The following is a 21,084-nucleotide window of genomic DNA, read 5'->3' on the forward strand; positions in this document are numbered from 1 at the left end:
GAACATAACCTATGGTTGTTCGTACAAAAGGTTTTTAAGCGCGCAATTTATAACATTTTAATACCTTTTTGTTAAACTTCGCATATGCCTGTGTATAATTGTTCCATCGTGTCACCATCTATGTCTACAATGATGAAGTTAATAAAGCAATATACATACGTATTATGTGTGTATTCGTTCTTAACATTTTTCTCTTTGAATGGTTGGTGAATATATCTTATTCATACATATCAAAACATGTATGCGACCTCAACCATTTTTCTTTCTGTAGTCTTTATACGTTACGATATATTGGACTGTGCTACGTACTCATAATAGCTATTGTCCAATATTTTAAGATGTTATGTCAAATATTTTCTCTAAATGGACTTTGCAATATTTTAAGAATAGACTGTCCTTTTGAAAATAATGGACTGTCAGTTGAAACAAGGTTACACAATACGATCACTTACATAGAGCACACAAAATCAAAGGATGACATTACCCCCATGTTTCAAGTATCTTGATATGATAGCTAAGCGAGCTACTGATACTGATGTATCCTTACCTTAGGTGTAACTATGGATTTTAATAATAAACTATAGTCCGGGTCTATACATGAATACACAATTGCATATAATTTATATTAAAATGGCATAATATATATACATGACAGAATTTAAATTTTTCAAAACATAAATGTATAAATATCAATAGCTTACAACAATCATAAATCCATTATCGGATGTACAGAAACTAACCATCACGCAGCACGCGGAGCACAACCGAAGTCGTGGACATAAGCTGATGTCACAATACAAGTTCTTAGGATTTTTTTAACGTAATCTCCGCTCGTGTTCACACATTTCCGGTGTTTACTGATCCATTTCTGAAATGTTTCGACGTACCACTCACTCTTTGTCAAGGATGGAAATGATCCTCTATGTCGTTTGCATAAGGTTAGATGTCGTATCAAAACGCTGACTCCGGTACTGGCCTTTGATGTCCGGAATAGTACGGAAGTCCATGGGTGCCAGGTCAGGTATGTAAGGTGGATACTCTAACAGCTCACATCCGAGGACAACAATCTCCAGTTGCATTGATGCCGCCCTATGAGCCGGTGCATTATCCTGATGAAGAATTATGCGGTCCAGGTCTGCATTCGGCCGCTTGAATAATATCTTTCAATATATATAACCTCAAAAAGAATATCGAATCGTTCAACGATCTGATGTTTCATTCTTTTAAATTATTAATATATAAATTATTGACAATAATTAAACACCTATTTTCCGACATAACGCAAAATTTCAATCAATAATTTCAGTATGCATATACCTTTGAGTAATAATCTGCATTGACTGTTCTGCCGTCTGGAACCCGATGTAGCAGGATCATTCCTTGCCGATCCATAAAAAAGATAATCATCGCCTTGCCTATGCTCTTCTATTCGCGCGCTTTCTTTGGCAGTGGTGTGCGAGGTGATTTCTAAACCGATAATTGTACTTTTTCCGGGGTCATAGTAATACAACAAAGTCTCGTCACTTGTTGCAATACGATCGAGAAATGCATCCCCCTATTCTGCGTAACGTTGTAGAAAGCCATTTGAACATGCCACACGTCGTTGCCTGTCGTATTAGGTCAGTAACCGAGGTACCCAGCGTGCACTTACTTTCGACAGGTCGTCAGTCAGAATGCGGTTAACAGTCGATCCCGAGATATTCTGGTCATCACTTATACTTGCACTGTTGCCCGCCTGTATTTGTAGATATGGTATTTCACCCGATCGACGTTCGAATTCACCCGCGCTGGTCGGCCGGCCCTTGTGTCGTCTTTTATAGACAATCTACCATTGTCGAATCGCTCATGCCACTTTTATACGAACGTTTTGCCGAACTGTGGAAGCGTTGTCGACCTGTTCCTCAGCTTCCATCTGCTGGCGACATCGGAAGGCCTATGCACTTCTTCACAGCATTCCGTTACACGACGTCATCTGTTGACGTCAAGCCGACTCTGCCTTTGAAATAGTGATGTTACTCAAGTTATAATGCAATTAAAACGGAAACAGCAATGACGATGAAGTTTTCAGGAAATAACTTTTTCCCAATATTAACGCTTGCTCCGGGTAAGGGTAGGTCAGTATCTATGGGTACCAAATATATCGAGAGTAAGAAAAAAGAAAAGAAAAAATACCAGCGCAAAACCGCATAAGTTAAAAATACATAAGATGATTATCAATAAATGTCAAGATAATAGCTATTTGCGTTTTGAACATTTACGCCTGTTTTACTTGTTATCGTAGATTCTATCAACATCGAAAACTGATTTTGTTTTGTTTTCCAGTGTATTTTAATACAATCGTTGTAAATATAATTAAAGATAATGAATAGTTTTGTCTTATCTCACCCTGTGATAGGATTTGCCTTTAATTCCTAGTGCCGAAATCATTTCTGATTTCAAAACTCCTTTGGTATAAAACAGCGGTCGATTTTCTGGGTGGGGGTCTTCTATGTGCATTGTCAAAAATTTAATCCTGTTTGTCCGGAATACTCCACCCGCCATGCCAGTATAAATTACTTGACCTATTTGACAAAAATGTTTTCATAAATAAATAAAGTATGTGCCATCATTATAATGTTTGCTTCAAATTTCATTTCAGAAACTTGCACACCGTAAAACATTTCAACCAACACCAAAGCATTTACATTCGAATGATCCAGTTCAACAAGGTAACTCGGAGAAACTTTCATGATACAGTTTTGACATTCCTTTAATAATTGTTATTTTTGTTTTTGTTTTGAATAATAATATTTTGAGCATAATCACTGTAGAGAAATTAAGTATTGTTCATTTCTAACAAATTGGGGGTATAACGACCACTGGATTTAAAATGTTCGTTCAATTTGCTACTTCAAATGTTTTTGTTTTATTTAATTGAAAATTAATACTAAACAATCAGCTTAAAAATCGTCTCGTTAAAGTGCTTGTCAAACTCCTTTCTTTTATCTTTCAATACTTCCCCAATCAATCTGAATGCTAGTTCTCTGTTTCTCAATGTTCGTCAAAGTATCATTTATACATTTTCCCACGGTTCTTGTTCTTAAAGATTGCTCATCACAGAATACAAAAGACAACAGACAAAACATAAGATAGTATTTTTGCACAACATCCATTTAGAAAAGTTTATATCGGTCCAAAGCCGGTGGTGTCTGCAGCTTAATATCAAGGGCTATTTGGGTTATTTGATACTGTTATCCTACGCAGCAGCATCTGTGTTCTGTAAGGTGTTTCTGGTTTCTGATAAGCAAGCTTTTAATTAGAAGGAGGGGCTTCATGTCTGGGTTTTGTTATCCTTTAATCAGTGTCGTGTCCAAATATTAACATTGTCTGAGTGATGTTTTCAGTTTGTTATCACATTCCACGTTCTACATTCCAAGAGAGGCGTAGATACACCCCGTTTTCCGTTTTATTATTGAACCAGCCCTGATAAGGAACATTCCTGTACAGATATATACCTTGTTTACACGTGTTCTATTATTTTCTTGTGTTTCAAGTACAACAAAAATAAAACGATGAAGCTTAAATTTATATTTTAAATTTTCTCACAGGATCATGCGCAGGTTGTGTTTTACTCTGAAACATGTTTTATATTGTATTTGCTTTTGAGAAGCGTGTTAAAGATTAAATAGGATATGGTCATTCAGACGAAACTCGTTTATTTGCAATAGAGAAGATACATTGGGAAATATATACCTAAATTAAATAATGCGATCAGTAACTTAATCGACCTAAAGACTTGACAAAAAAAACGAAAGCATTTAAGTATTCTTCCGCTTTTATTATAATTATCTAAAAAACAGATAAGACAATTATACTAAAAGTATTGAGCACTATACGTTAGCCTGTGATCATAACAAACATAGTCATGACGACATAACGTGTAAACGTCAAATTATAACAGTGACAAGCACATATTTTAGAAACAATTAATTTACCACGGAAAATGTGTAAATACATTGTTGACACAAATAAAGTTTGTACCCATTGTATCGGAATTTTTAACCAGGTTTTCAACGAAAACCGGGTTATTAGAATGAGGTTGTCGTTGGGCGGGCGGGCGTGCGTCAAACATTGGTTTCTGTTCAATAACTTTAGTTAGCATTGATAGATATTGATGAAACTTGGTGTGTAGGTCGCTTATGAGATGAGCTAGCTTGGGATTGCTTTTGAGGGGGGTGGGGCTAAGGTCAAGGTCGCCTGTTACTAAAAATAGAAAAATGGTTTCTGCCCAATAACGTTAGTTAGCATTGATAGATATTGATGAAACTTAGTGTGTATGTAGCTTATGTGAAGAGCTAGCTTGGGATTGCTTTTGAGTGGGGAGGGGCTAAGGTCAAGGTCACTTTTATTAAAAAATTAAAAATGGTTTCCGCCCAATAACTTTAGTTAGGATTGACAGATATTGATGAAACTTGGTGTGTAGGTAGCATGTGAAGAGCTAGCTTGGGATTGCTTTTGAGTGGTTAGGCGCTACGGTCAATGTCACTGTAACTTGAAATAAAAGATTTCTTTTGGCAAATAACTTTTGATAGCATTGATAGAATATTGAATAAACTTGGTGTGTGGGTAGCTAATGTAAAGAGCTAGCTTGGGATTGCTTTTGAGGGGGGTGGGGCTAAGGTCAAGGTCACTGTTACTGAAAATTTAAAAATGGTGTCCGCCCAATAACTTTAGTTAGCATTGATAGATATTGATAAAACTTGGCGTGTAGGTAGCTTATGTACAGAGCTAGCTTGGGATTGCTTTTGAGGGGGGTGGAGCTAAGCTCAAGGTCACTGTTACTAAAAATAGAAAAATGGTTTCTGCCCAATAACTTTAGTTAGCATTGATAGATATTGATGAATCTTAATGTGAATATAGCTTATATGAAGCTGCAGATTGAACTTGCTTTTGAGGGTGGGGAAGAAGGTCAAGGCACATGATTTGTTGAGTGTAAGTTAAAAACTTAAGTTTTTTTTTCCAAAAAGCAGACAACTGATAAGATACTTAATTAGAGTAATTTTCAGTCTCTTTTGAAGTCTTGTTCATTTGGGTTGTTTTTTTGTAAAAGTAACTATCTATTTCACTATGTTTACTTTACTTATAAATATCACTCCTTTTATATCATTGTCATAACTCTATCTAAAATGCAGGACGATGTGTAATGTAGGGACATGTCATTTATTTCCCATTCTTTGTATTGTTGTGTACCCTGAAATTGATGCCATGCATATCATTTTCCTATTCTTTTCTATGTTATGATTATATATCAACTGTATATTCATGTATTGCATGTTTTAAATATGTAATGCTCTCCATTGTTGGAGGAATAAAAGAATCTATCTATCTATCTATTTTATGTTTTGAATCAAAAACGGTTTTCAGCTGTGTACACAGATACATATATATACTTAACTTGATGCATACTGTGCTTCCGATACACATTATATTAATGTCAAAATATATTTACACATTTTCCGGTGTAATTTTATGATTTTTAAATATTTGTTGGAAAAATACATTTACATTGGAAGTGGCTTTATCGTCATTTTTCAAAGCCAATATCTGAACATAAAATAAGGGCGTATCCACGTACGTATGACGCAAAAAACGAACATGATGTTGTTATTCTATTCCACGACCCTTATGTAAGTTAATGGCGTCATAAAGATTTATATCACTGGTCTTTTTTACAGTCATAAAAAGATGCATACAACTAAACCATGTGTTTATTTTTTTTCCGAGTTTTGCCCCTTAACATCCATGTCTGTACATTTGTAGAACGTTTAGTTCGAAAATCGTAAACAGTGTAACTGTTTTGGCCAAGGTAAAGATTGTACAGGACTACGTCGATGATGACATATACGTCGCCGACTATGGGGAAATAAATTTTATGATCATTCTAAGAAGAAACCATGAAGCTTTATAAAAAGCTTAAGTGTTGATATGATCGAGGTTACAGAAACCAGTCCAATTTTACCGTGACACTCTTCTGCCTCTATCCCAAGGGGGCAAGACCGCAAGCCTCATAAGGCCTGTTAGGCCAAAGGTCATGTATTTTTTATACTTTATTTATTCGATCGATCCGGTTAAAGAAAATAAGTCAATATACAATCGATCTATAAAAAATATTATCATTATAATATAATTTTTATCAAACAGTCTTATTATCATACCATAATATGCTATATTTTAATGTAAGCTATACTCAATGGTCTGACCTTAATAATACACATAGAAACTGTAATTAAACATCTATTTAAAATAACATTTTTTTCCAAATAAAACACCAACAGCGCAAAACACTTTTTACGTCTTCATTTATAACCGTTATATATATATCTTCACAATTCAATTTTATACATTATTTAAGTATAATCATCATATTATGTTATATATGACATTTCAACGAATGAAAATACAAAGGCACGAATGTCAATTTCCTAAATAGTAACACAGTGTTTCAATTATGTTTTAGTGGTTTAGGCGTTCACTATAGAAGTACACCGGAAAAGGAATTCGATTTTGCATCATACATTGGCTCGTACAAACCACTTTTCAATAGTACGTCACCAGTGTACGTAGATTTGACGTAGACGACGTCAATGGCGTCAAGCTGCACGATAGCGTTTCCGGAAACACAAGGGTAGCCGGAAACACTAAACGAATGTCCGTTCGCCACTACGTCTTCGTTGACCACAATTTTGTAGAATATGCTCTTTCCACTTATCGGACACAGGCTGACTGTGAAAAGGTAGGTTCCCGCGACGGGTGCTGTAAATTTCCCAGTTTCAGAATTGTAGCCGCCGCCGACATTGAAGAGCACATTGGAGAAGATAATTATGTCGTTTCTAGTTGACAGGGTATATTCAACAACTTCTCGCGCTCTAAACAAAACTGTTAAATTTTGCGCTGAAATAGGAGAAAACACATTAAAGTCAAACATGTTAAGGCTACCTTTCCGCTTTTACTCAGTTTTGTTTTATTGCGAAGAAGTCGATGTCACTTGACTATTTTCATCTTTGTCCTAACATATTCATATTGCGTTTCACACTTGAAAAATATTTCCAGAAGCAAAATATAAAATGAGCTTTAAAGCTTTCTTCTCTAAACTGCTAGTATTTGTGTTTGTTTTAAAATTTACAACTCAATTGTTTACTTTTCATGTAATATTTTCGTAGTTAATTCTTCGATTCTGCTCAAACTTTGTTTATCTTGAGTTTGGGAATGTTATCTTGTAATAGTTTAAACCAAATATTTGTTGAGAAAGATTTACATGGTAAGTTTTTATTGTTCAAGTGTTGCAAAGGAACCATCACGTTCCTAAGAATAGGTGATATTCAACAACCATATTTTATAAATATTATTTTATAACAAATAAACACTTGGATTTTGAAAACAGGAATAGATACTGATAGCTGTAATAAGTTGTAAATTATAAATGTTTATTAAGAATTCGCATTTTTGACGGCATGATATAATATATTGTATCATATGCTTTACCTTGCCATCATTCTATTGGTCAGAAAATATATCACCCCGGCAAACATAAGTCTTGAGTTGGCAATTTCCTCGCAAGTTGTACGATTATTTCTCATTTTGTATTTATGATGATGGTTTATATGAATACTGTAGGACATTTTCCATCTTAATCTTATTAGGAAGGTATGATATTTCGTCTTTATTTCGTGAAAAACATGTAAAAATAATTTTAATACTTAGGGTGTTTATAAAAGAAATAAGGTCATAAACATAATTACAAAAAATGACGATATCTTAGGGAATATGACGCCACGACTTGAAAAAAGCTTATTTCGTTATAATAGTGTTTTCATAGTGTTTCCTATTTGATATCATCATAAAACACAATTTACTTCTAAATAGAATTAAAACGATCTGATGTTTCTGTTGTTTTAAATTATTCTAAAATACATGTAGCGCGGGAAATGGCACTACACTGCGATATTTGGTTCATCCAATGAGTAGGTTGAAAATGCATGAGATAAAACGAACCTGCAATTCATCGTATAATACCTATTTTTATTCGTCCAGTCGTATTAGTGAGCGTTGTATTAGCTCACAAAGCCAAACTTTTTAACATGTTTCCTTAAATCGTTAAATAAAACTCCGTATCATATGACGACTTGTGACATATATATATATATATAATAAAGGCGAATAAATTGTATTGTTGTAATAAGTGACACTTACGTTTAGACAGTTGCTGCATATCTGTCATCGTCTCGTTAACGTGCTTGTCAAACTCCTCTCTTTCATTTCGCAATACTTCCAAATCAGTTTGAATCCCAGTTCTCTGTTTGTCAATTTCCCCGAGAGTTTCATTTATGCGTTTTTCCCACTGTGCATATTCAAATTCCATGCGAATCATTTTCTCCAAGAGTTGCTCATCGTACTCAAATCTTGATTTAAAACGGGGCTCATCACAGAATGCAAAAGTAAATGTACAAAAAAGAACGAAATATTTCTGCTGAAAATTCATTTTGAGAAGTTTAGAATGGTCCAAAGCCGGTTGTGTCTGTAAATAAGTATCACAGGCAACTTATTTTATACTTATATTTTTTCCATTAGGTGCAGTTTCCGTGTTCTGTTATTTGTCTCTGATAAACAATCGTGCATTCAGAAAGAGGTGCTACTGTTGTTGCTTTTTATTTTTGCAATCAGTGTCATTGCCAGTGATTAATGTGTTCTAAGTGATATCGTAAATGCACCCCGTCTATCGTTAATGATGGAACCGCCTAAAATAAGTAGCATTATAATACAAAAGTGTAGCTTGCTCACTTGTGCTCTAGTATTTTCCACTTTATAATGTGCAAGCGCAACAAAGATTAGATATATATCACAAATTTTCTCACGGGAAATTGTAAATTGTATTTTACTATGAAACATGCTTATGTTTTTGTTTTTGAGAACCGAGTACAGGATAAAACACGATATAGCAATTCAGACGAGACTCGTTCATTTGCGGAATAAACGTACAATGAGAAATAACGTACTTGTATTGAAAAGGCGATGAATTACAATATAACGAAATATTTTCAATTTTATCAATTTTTATCAATTATTTCCTAAATTCCAAACACAAAACCACTCGGAAATGTCAAAACAGCATCGAAATTCTAAGACGTGAAAATATTGTCCAACCAAAATTATTTTAATCCGATAAGACAATCCTACTATCAAATTGTACAGTATACGTTGGCATAAGGGCCTTACGAACGTGTTTTCTCAGCGTACCAATATAGACTATTCAATATGACGCCAAAAGACGTCGATGATATCAAATTAACAATTATTAATTTACGCAATATTAAATGCTAATACTCGTCTCACTTAGTTTTATTTGCGTGGACTTAATTTAAGATGACTTGTGTGTTTTCAACACTATCTAAACATGGACGTTTACAATTGCGAGCACCGGAAGTTAGTACTCTGCAAATCAGACATATCAAAATTTCACAAGTGCGACTGATGAATTTCTCATACGTTTTTATTTAGCTCTAACTGAAAAAAAGAATAATAATAATTGTATAAGGTTATCATATTTATAATTTGCATTTATTTTACCCTTGACATCAAACTATGCACCATTTTGTTGTATAACATTTCATTCCCATTCTGACGTTTGTTGTCATATAATATTCACACCTCAACTTTCATTCTTTAAATGAACTGCGTTCGGGAATTGCGGTTATTACCCGTTGAGCGCAACATCTTCGGATATGTTCGGATCGCAATTCATCGCATAACATTATACATGAAACTTGTTGATCTTGTTATTGTTTGTATCGTGTCATAAGGTCCCGTAAAATATAAATCAACACTTTAGAAAGTGTTAATGTATGATATGTAAATTGTATTGCTGTCATAAGTGTTTCAATTTTACGTCTATAAGTGATATCAAGTGGTTGATCCTTTTCCGCGTTCTTGTGACGTCATTTGATAAAATGTTTCCGGTTACAGTCGGGTCGTTCTATTTACAGAATGGGTAAGAAAGGATTACTGAAAGGTTTTCTTAAATGAAATGAAGTATTTTTTAAAAATTCCTGAATGAAAGTATGAACTTTTGGTGTAAATATAAGTAATGAGTTGCGGGATTGGTGTCATTATCGGGGATATGAACGCAATTGTGCTGGTCAAAGTACGCATGAAGTCCTTCGGACTCCACACACTTTGACCAGCTCAATTGCGTTCATACCCCGATAATGACATCAATCCCACAATTCATTCCTTAAATGAACTCTGATTTGGAAGTCCAATTCAGCCAGCAATCTTAAATATCTTATTTTTAAACCCGCAACATTACAGTATTGCCATTTTGCATCCTTTATTTAGAATATCATTATGAGCAAAATATCTTCGATAACCAGTCTGGTCGCTTTAGTAACTTGTATTGCCGTTCATCATTAAATTACTAAATATATTGTCTCAGGCTTTCTATTGTCACCTAATTGTTGTAAGTCCGATATGAGCTTATATGTGTATGAGATTAACATTTTGTATATTAAATCATACGATGATAATCATACAATGATAGCTGCAAGGGTCGGGCCAGTAGTCAACATTTAAATATAAACCCTGTTTAGAGACACAAGGAAGTGAGAGAAGCGATACTGAACAAGAGACACAAACGAATAAACACCAAAAACAGACCATTCACGGAAGTTCTGTGTATCATTGACTACTTCAAATCATTGATGGCAAAATGTTTTCAGCAATAATTCTTGACAGTGTTCTACTTGCTCTATTCGTGCTGTGTTAGGACGTTTCTTTGGCAGTTTGTCAAACAAGGCTGTACACTATGCACAATGGTTAGAGCACTCACTTCTCACCAAGGCGACCCAGGTTCGATTTCCGCTCATATGCGTACTGTTTTCTGTCCAACTCTCTCGTGCAACTTTGTGCCAACGAGAGTGACTTACCTTATCTTTATATAATTTTCTTCACAATCGATCTACAATAAATAAAAATTAATTTGCTGAACAAACAATATCGGTTTTAAGCTAGGAAGCATATATTGCTGATTGAATCATTAGTCTGGACAAAATATAAAACATATATACTTAAATTATTTTTCAATCTCAAGCTCAACTCATTTTCCATATAACAGCATGGAATTATTCAGAACTATAGTTTATCCTCATGCGACGCGTGTTACATCATTGCACAATATTCTTAAAAAGGTAAAATTTGAGCAAATGAGACTTGGGTATAACTCACTTACACTAAATTCTTCTCACGCGCTCTTTTTAAAAAAGAGGAAAATGATATAAAAAAATTGAAACATGTTATGCTGATGTGTGCTTAAAAGAGTTGAGATTGAGATTATAAAAATACTTAAGTAATTTTGTGAAATTGGGCAGAATTAGCACAAGAGGATGAAATGTGCCTGTTGAGTGTGCATGTTATAGTTTTACCTGTTTCTAAGTTTCTAAATTTCATATTGGCTTTATTTAATATTCTTACTAAAATAAGATATACGTTAAGCACTCACAGTGATTTGATGGGAATGCACTCCTGCTTTGGTGTCATTTGACCTCTACAAAATTTAGTGGCATTTAACCTAAAATATTAATTTTTTCTTCAGATTTATCAAAAAGGGTCACTCCTGGCAACTCTCTAGCAAAATATAACTATGAATTACTACACTTAAACAATGTCAGAAAATCTCGAAAAACCTTAATAGAGGAAAGTGATACATCCTAATTTAGATCAAAATGTGTTGAGTACGAAAATCATGCCAAGAAAAGTACCCAATCAAAAAATTGTAGCAAAAACATGCGGCAAACATGCAGATTACCCTCCAATCTTTCAATTGCAACCGGAATTCTCACCTGAACATGCATCTAGTTGAATAAATTTGTTTAAGTTTCTGAAAGTATCCCCAAAAAATCTCAACACTGTGTTCCGATACTGAAAACCAAAAAAGACCAGTCTATTTTTTATAATATTGTATTAATAATACAATCAACCTTATTCCTATTTCATTAATTACCTTTCATTAATACACGAACACAAAAGCCTTTACTTGTAAAATATTGTGTAAATTAAAAAAAATAATATAACATACATGTTTTGGTTACATTACACAATTTACTTCTTCCCCAAATTCGGCTATGAAGAAGTAATGTAACCATAACATGTATGTTGTATTTGTTGTTTAGATACTCGGAGAGTAGATCTTATGCCGTTCCGTAGTTTGATTTGATTCAAACTGTTTTTATTATGTTTACTGAACCTTTTTTGTTTTAGAAAGCTATCAAACTTTAACGTGTGTTTAAAATTAATTTATGTGATTTGGTACGCAACTTCTTTCTAAATGCTATCAGGCACCGGGATATTTTGACAAAATGCATATTTTCAAAGTCAACCTGTGAGGAAAAGTGTTGCCTAATTTGGTGCTCGAACCAACGATTCTGGGACACTATCAAAACTTACTTGCTTGCTTGCAAGTCTGTCAAAACCCGGATGTTCTAGAATCAACGGCATTCAACCATCACATGTTTATGCCTACCACCCTTTTTTCCATGGCTAAACACGGATAAGTGAAAATGTAAAATACTTATGAATGCGGATATTTGAGTTGATGTGTATGCTAGCAGACACTCGGAAGTCTGACAATTATTTCAGGCCTGAAACTGACTTAACATTACAAAGTCAACAACAGGTTATCAAGAATTTCATTCTGCATTTAACTCCTATGTTGGATCCCTTGCAATGACTGTCCACAAGGATGCCGCTTATGCCAGAGATTATGTGAGTATTAAATAATATACATATTTGACTTGATTTTGGTTATCGAATAACACTGTATTCAACACGCAATGATGGTGGTTATGGTGGTGCAGCGGCTGCTGCTGCTACTGCTGCTGCTGATTCTGTTGCTGCTGCAGCTGCCGCTGTCACTGCTGCCGCTGTCGCTGCTGCCGCTTCTTGTGCTGCTGCTGTTGCTGCTGCTGATGCCGGTGGTGGTGCTGCTGATGCTAATGCTGCTGCTGCTGATGATGATGATGATGATGATGTGGTGGTGATGATGATGATGATGATGATGATGATGATGATGATGATGATGATGATGGCTGATGATGATGATGATGATGATGATGATGATTCTGTTGCTGCTTCTGCTGCCGCTGTCACTGCTGCCGCTGTCGCTGCTGCCGCTTCTTGTGCTGCTGTTGCTGCTGCTGGTGGTGGTGGTGGTGGTGCTGCTGCTGCTGCTGGTGATGATGATGATGATGATGATGATGATGATGATGATGATGATGATGATGATGATGATGATGATGATGATGATGATGACATTCTTGATTGATATTGTATTTGTATATATTTGGACTCATGAAAACCAAATTAGCCTACATTGAATTTATACGTCGACAATTCTGGAGGACCGTTTCTTCACGCTTCGTCTGTTTCTTTCTCCTTCACATATATTAGTTTAAATTACACTGATTTAATAGCTCTAATTTTTTACTAAAAATAAGGCTTTACTACTCGCCCCGTCGACGACGTCGATGTCCGGTCAAAGTTTAAGGGCTATTAGACATTTTCACTTATAACTCTTATACCCTTTATTCTAATCTGTTAGCATTTTACACAGATGTAACGGACTGCCACAAGATTAGGTTACATAGCTGCATATAATGGCCCCCTGATTGTCTTATAGACTTAGTTTATACTTTTAGGACACATTGTGTCAGATTAAATATTTAAAGAAGTTTGAATTTTTATTAATAACTAAACAATTCATTCAATTGACTTTATACTTCAGACAATTATTGACGATCATCTAACCATTAGGTTGTATAACTGCATATCAACCCAGAATTGAAGTTGTGGCCCTTGCTTGATTTTTTTCATTTTTCTGTTCTAATGTATTTTTCAAGCATATTTTGATTGTTTAAACCAGATAAAGTGAAATTTTGTATAAGAATGTCGTGCGTCGTTGCTCGGGCAGGCCGGGTTGAGGGCAGCGCAAAAATCGTATCAAAAATTTGAGTAATATTTGACATACACTGTCCAAACTTGGTATATAGAAAGTCTTTATGGAGACCTTTTATGGGATTGTGTTTGAATCCCCTAGAATCAAGGTACCTGTTACTAAAAAGATTTGGTTTGTTTCTGAATAACTTTTGTTAAGGCTGGTATAGTGTGGCCAAACTTGGTATGTAGTAATAGTCTTTGAATGACTTTCATATGATTGGGCCACTAGAGTCAAGGACAAGGTCACTTTTAGTAAAAATAGAAACAGCTCTTCTGTCAACAATTGAAAACCTGGTTTTGTCGCATTGCGGCGTAAATTGATAACTTTCTAATGTGTGTTTTTTATTACTTTTGGTAGCCACATATAATCATTTCTTAGGCAAAGCGGCACATAGTCGAACGCGCTATCCTACAATAGCTCTTGTTTTGTTTGAATACTGCATTGTAAGTTAATATATGAAGTAAAATTGATAAGAGAACATTTCATCCATAGTTCGAACTAAGCTTGACCCATGTTAACAAGAATAAGGTTGTTTTAAAGCATTTTATTAGCTATAAAAATGATTGCTGCATGTTATTATGTATTTTTTTCAAAATAGTAACTCCTTTTAGTCTGCTTGCCTGATGGTTCAATAATAGAATAAAGATCCAAGAATCATAAAACAGATTGTCATTTCATCAACGAATGTCAAATGGTTAACTTCCCGAATACTGCTTTTTAGCTATCTGATTGTAGTACATTATCCTCCTTGCGTAATGCAAGATTTAAATCAGATTGAATGAAGAAGGACGCCTGAAAAGGAATTTGCTTTTGCGTCAAAATCATCCTTCAGTGTATTTCTTTGTAAAAGTTTACTACCACTGTACGTGGATTTAACGTAGACGACGTCATTGGCGTGAAGCTGTACTATGGCGTCTCCGGAAACGCAAAGCCAATTTGAAACGCTATGCGCATGTCCATTTGCCACCACCCCCTCCTTGGCCACAATGGCGAAGAAAATACTTCCAGATTTTGTAGGGCACAAGTTAACAATGAACAGGTAGATACCCGTGACTGGTGCTGTGAATTTCCCAGTTGCTGAGTCGTAGCCTCTACCGATGTTGTAGAGCATTTCATTGAAGATAATTATATCGTTTCCAGTTGACAGGGTATAATCCACAACGTCACACGCTCGGAACAAAACTGTTGCGTTTTGCGCTGAAAATGAAGACAACACATGAAATGTACTTTAAAATTAAAAGCTAAGTATCAGGATGTGGTCTAGAATGCCCTCTCAATATTTAGAAGAGAGATTGTTACTTCAAATTGATATTTTGTCAGAGTGATGCACATAATTTATACTTAAAATTCAATCCAATACCTGCACTCAGAGATAATTTTTTTTAATATCTTAGAGGTTTTTTGTTGTTGTTGTTGTTGTTTTTTTTGGGGGGGAGGTGTGCTTGTACAGAACTGTATTCCGACCTGATGCAACATGGATTCCTTGAAAATTAATGGTGCAAAACATAGTGAGTGAATTTTCATTTCAGAAAGGCGACATGTCTTATTTATTGTTTAAATCAATTGTATATGAACATAATTTAACGGACGCATATGGTTATAATATACGTAAAAGTTCTGCCAGTTTGCATTGGAGATACATATGGAAAATAATTGATACTGTTAAACCTAAAAGTCGACAATATTTAAGATATATTCTTGCTATAAAGAAAATCCAGTTTGTTTTATGACTGCGAAGAAAAAGTTGGTATCACCTCTTACCTTTAATCGTCATTTCTTTAATACATTCATATAGCATTCAACACGTGGCAAGTGTTTAGGGAGGCGAGATATATTATCAGGTCGTAAACTTCCTTCTCCATTCGGTCGTGAATATTTTGTAACTTAATGATTCCTTTTTGTCAGATTTCTACACTTGACCCTATCAATTTGTTATTTGCATAACTTGAATTCGGACTTTTTATATTGAAATAAATAAAGTTTAAACCAAGTACGTTTTTAATAAAATAACAGGGGAAACTGTAATTGTTTATGTGTTGCAAACTACCATCACATCTATCAGAAAATCAGTTTAAGTCATTTCCGATTAAATAGGTCCAGTATAATATACTGGTGAGTACCTAAATCGGAACGCTTTCGGCACTATTTTTGGAATACTTTTAGTTAGACTTGCACCACAACTATAAAATATCTCATCAGCATACTATCAATCTGCATGAAAAGCACTTTATAAACCGCACAGTCAATGACCGCCATTTTCGTCCCCGGAGTACCTAAATATGGAACAGTTTTAATTTGTTATTTATTTTTATGTATTCTTTTTAAATTATTGCTCCATGATTTGTTTAAGTAAATTAATAATTTATGTTATTTCCAGCATGATTTTGTTTGGTCATTTTTGTCAGTTACATTTGATGATTTCAGTAAAATACAGGCTGTACCAGTATGCTGTGATTGTGGCAAGCATGAAGTCCCCCGCGTGCCATGTATTGACATTTGAACAAGGAAAACTTTAAATGTTAGCAGTATTTGAAATACTTACCGGATCGTGTTCTTTGGAATTTGTATCTAAGACAAATGTCTTAATTGATTAAAATCGTAAATAAACTGATCTCAATCAGAAAAACATTTTTATAATGGGTGTTCCATATTTAGGTACTGTTCCAATTTAGGTACTCACCCAGTATGGAATAACGTTATTTAGGAAATTAGGTCATTCAAAGAAGACTATTGTGTACAAACTTTTTTACATTCTTACAAAAAAGGAGTGCTTATTTTTTGTTCAGTGTGTAGATGACGCATTTGGATTAAAACTTGGCTTGTTATGTAATGAAACAATTGTTTACTAGGGAGCTATAGAAAATAATAGTCATTGGCAAAGCAATATATCGTTCAATAAGACTTTGTTGCCACTGAATGTCAGATCATAAGCAATGGCTGATATAGTGATAGTGATAATTATTTCGTAATTTCATATTTCATCCAATTAGCTACTTCAAGTGTTCTTTAGCTGTAAATTGATACTAAACAATAATCTTAAATAAATTTAATGATGTAATAAGTGACACTTACGTTTAGACAGTTGGTGCATCATATTTTTCATCGTCTCGTTACCGTGCTTGTCAAACTCCTCTCTGTCATTTCGCAATATTTTCAAATCAGTCTGAATGCTAGTTTTCTGTTTCTCCATTTTTCCTAGAGTTTCATTTATGCGTTTTTCCCACTGTGCATATTCAAATTCCATGCGAATCATTTTCTCCAAGAGTTGTTCATCGTACTCAAATCTTGTATTGAAACGGGGCTCACCACATAATGCAACAGAAAATGTACAAAACAGAATGAAATATTTGTGCTGAACATACATTTTGAGTTGTTTATATCGGCCCAGAGCAGGTTGTGTCTGCAAATTAGTATCAAATACAAGTTATTTTATACTGATTTTTTTTCTATGGTGCAGAATCCGGGCTTTGTTATTTGTCACTGATAAGTAAGCCTTCAATTAGAAGGAGGTGCACCAGGTTTGGCTTTTGTAATCTAGCAATTAGTGTCATTTCAATTTATTAATGATTTCTAAGTGATAGCGTAAATTAACTCATTATGAAAACCTATTGTCAATTCATGAAAACGCCCGAAAATAAGTATCATTATTATACGTGTTTTTCCTGCTCACTTATAATTAAGTATTTCCCACTTAAATGTGTTTCAAGTGCAACCCAGCAATAAAGCTTATATTGATATTTCACAACATTTCTCACAGGAAAATGCGCAAGTTGTGTTGTATAATATATATGATTTTGAGACCTGAGTTGAAGACAAAACGTGATATTGCAAGTCAGATGAGACTCGTTTATTGGCGGAATAAACGTACGTTGAGAAAGTACATACTATCATTAAATAATGCAATGAGTTTCACCTTTGTATTCTTACACAAAACTACGCAGAAATGTTAAATTACCTGGGGCCTACTCCACCGAATTGCTAAGACGTGGAATTACTCTCCAGCTTTAAATCCTAAAATCCGAAAAAAAAGAGAGTAAAACTAACACACTATACGTTGGCCTGTGGCCACTACATACATAATCACGGCGAAATACTATGTTACATGTCATACTATAAGAGTGACAAACAAATAGTCAAAATTGCAAATGAAAATGTGCAATATTTTCGCAAATAAATATGGTTTGCTTCACAAGCACACTTCAAGACTTCAGTTTCAAGAAATACTAGTCATCATACTTGGTCTTTTCCAAAAGGTCTTCTATTTAAAACAAAATAATATAATAATTGAAAAAATATTAATAACGTTAATGATGTGTCTGCATTTTAAATGCGCATTTTCTTACGTGCTTTATGTTGATACACATCATAAACTGTCAATAAAAAAACCCGATAGCGTGGCGGTAGGGCGTTCTTTTCCGGAACTATAGGTTAAGGGTTCAATCCTCCGATCACGTCATACCAAGAACGATCATAAACAGGTACAAGTGTTCCGCTTACCCAGTGCTCATTTTCGAAGGTAGTACTGGGAATTGTGAGTCTCAGTACTGACTAAACCCTGGAAAGTTGTATCCCGTGCATTATTCCGAAAACGTTTAAGAACCAATATATGTATATGTATATTCATATAAGAGCTAGGGTTATTCTAACCCCTGTGTAGTTCACCCTATCTATGTATGTACCTCTCTAGCTGTAAATAAGTTCAAGTAACTTCCGTCTTACATGTACATCGTTTTTCAAAATAGTACGTATGTTGGGCCTATACGGAATTCCTTATACTGTTTGATTGCATATAACTGCCAAACATTCTAATTTATCAGAGTAACATAGTGTTACTCATCATGCAAAGAAGTAAATTGAATTATTTCAAATACAACTCGAAGTTATTCAGAATTTAATATACATTGTTCACAATTAAATTAATGATGTTTATAATATTGTTTATTGTCAGACAATTCTCAGTCTGCTTATACTCGTAAGTATTAAGTTATCCCTTTCACGTTGTTATGAACATAGAAAACCATAGAATCAAGTTGAGAAATGTCAAATTATAATATCGCTGCACTTCTTTGAATCAGCTGAAGATCGATTCTTCAATGTGCTTCATTATTGTATTGTTGTTTTATGTCGGTTCTGTCATAGCTTTGGCATCGTCTTCTTGCAAAACGTAAACATTGTTTCTTACTCAAAAATGTTTTAAAAAATTCAGATGTAAACAAGTTACCTGTTGAGGTAATTCACTCGTGAAGCTAGCTCATTATTTTGGTTTTAATATGTGTTGTGTTAGGCATAAACTGATGTGTAATTAACCTTGACATGCCTGCTGGCTTACATGTACTTCGTTGAACTATGACCAGTATGAAACGACCAAATGAGACTCGGATTAAAAAGATATAAATGTGGATGTATTACTAAAAAATACGCCATTTAGTTATCGGTACGCAATGCATGTATATCGACACTTTGATTGACAAAATTATCAGGTTGATCGCCCACCATTTACGGTTTGCATTTATAAATAAGTATATATCATATACTAATATTCACGAGACTGCTTACCCTTCGTTCACATGCCTCGTTAAATAGCTGATTATTTATTTCAACCCAAGAACAGATCACTGTTCAATGTGCTTTAATAGTATAATACACCACACTAAGAAATTAATAATATTATCAATAAAAACAATACAACAAATGTTCAAGACATGTTCATAACTTTAACAAAACAACTTGGAAAGACAAGCCAACTAATATGTTACAACCCAAACAATAAATATCAAGTATTTGCTTCCTTGTAATCTTTACGGTTGTAATCATCAATGTTTTCATTTAACCAAATGTGGGAAAAACCATGCTCCTATAAAATAATTTTAAAATTGAGTGTCCCGTTCTTTTAACATTTGTTTTATTGTTGGAGTCGTCTGTTCGTTATATTGCATACACCTTTTTTATTAATTCAATATCTCATCATTTATTTATTTTTATTGTCAATACTTTATTATCTTTTTTCCTATATATTAATACTGGTAAATGAAATTCTTCCAAAGTCGCCATATGTCAGCTATAATATTTTCATAATGGAAGTAAAACAACTACATAGTTCAAACTGTCGGCATTTTAGTAAACTTTCCCATAGGAATAAACATTATGAAAAGCCGGAGCTCACTCAGGCTTACTAACATGTACATTACACACAAGACACTCGTATGGTTACGGATAACAAGTCCAGGAAGTAATAGCCTTACATTGACGTTATAACTACATCTTTATTTTATTTTACTCACTAGTTTTAGGAAGAATGCGACAATATCCAAATTTACATCTACATACAATGAATAGTATTGTTATCAGTAAGAAAACAGAAACAATCGTTGCAATCATTATAATGTCTATACCGCTGTTCTGTATCATTACAGGGACAAAGTCAAAGTTCGTGAGGGGGTAGCTTAAACTTTTAGTTGACAAGTTTTGATGAGACAATCCTTCAGTCTCTGAAGTTCCGTATATTATCAGACGCGTCTTAGTAACTTTGCAACCATAATCTGAAAATAATCACATAATAATGTTAGTAGAACAATGATTAAGTTTCAAAAAAAACATTAAAGCATCAAAAGACATTATCTGAGTTTAACAGTGTTCATAATTTGTTATTTATCTTGAACTTACTTGCAGAAAACATATTCTTTGGAATTTTGCATGTTATATGTACATGCCATTTGCCTACACTATTTTCTCCCCAAAACTGATTGGACCGAAACGTTGTATTTATGTTTTGTTTCATCTTTCCATTTGGTTTTGGCTTGACATCAGCTAAAACTGATACCGTTCCAGCGGGTGAAATAACCCAAAGACTCAATGTATATATCTCTGGGTACACAAACTCTATTCCAAACAGAACCTCTTCAATTTTGTCAATACACTGCGCACTGTTACAGCCAATATCTCCGTACGACATCATTTCGATCCAGTCACTGGACTGGTTTTGCCTGCGAAAGAATAAATTGACATTGATAAAGACATTCCTTTATAAAGAACTGTATTCTATTAATAATCTAAACTATTTC

At 34.2% G+C, this 21,084-nt stretch overlaps 2 protein-coding genes across 2 annotated transcripts; both read right to left on the bottom strand.

The window, feature by feature from the left end:
- Positions 1-6,116: 6,116 nt before the first annotated feature.
- On the bottom strand, positions 6,117-8,602 carry LOC128215549 (caprin-2-like). The gene is made up of 2 exons (XM_052922511.1): positions 8,230-8,602; positions 6,117-6,930 (listed from the first exon to the last, which is right to left on the bottom strand). Exons 1-2 carry the CDS (start codon positions 8,516-8,518, stop codon positions 6,512-6,514), a joined length of 708 nt encoding a protein of 235 aa, XP_052778471.1. The 5' UTR covers positions 8,519-8,602; the 3' UTR covers positions 6,117-6,511.
- A 5,979-nt stretch (positions 8,603-14,581) lies between these two features.
- Positions 14,582-17,402, bottom strand: LOC128244359 (caprin-2-like). The gene is made up of 2 exons (XM_052962403.1): positions 17,096-17,402; positions 14,582-15,220 (listed from the first exon to the last, which is right to left on the bottom strand). Exons 1-2 carry the CDS (start codon positions 17,385-17,387, stop codon positions 14,793-14,795), a joined length of 720 nt encoding a protein of 239 aa, XP_052818363.1. The 5' UTR covers positions 17,388-17,402; the 3' UTR covers positions 14,582-14,792.
- Positions 17,403-21,084: the final 3,682 nt, after the last annotated feature.

This window comes from Mya arenaria, chromosome 1, assembly GCF_026914265.1.
Source record: "Mya arenaria isolate MELC-2E11 chromosome 1, ASM2691426v1".
Taxonomy (NCBI): Eukaryota; Metazoa; Mollusca; class Bivalvia; order Myida; family Myidae; genus Mya; species Mya arenaria.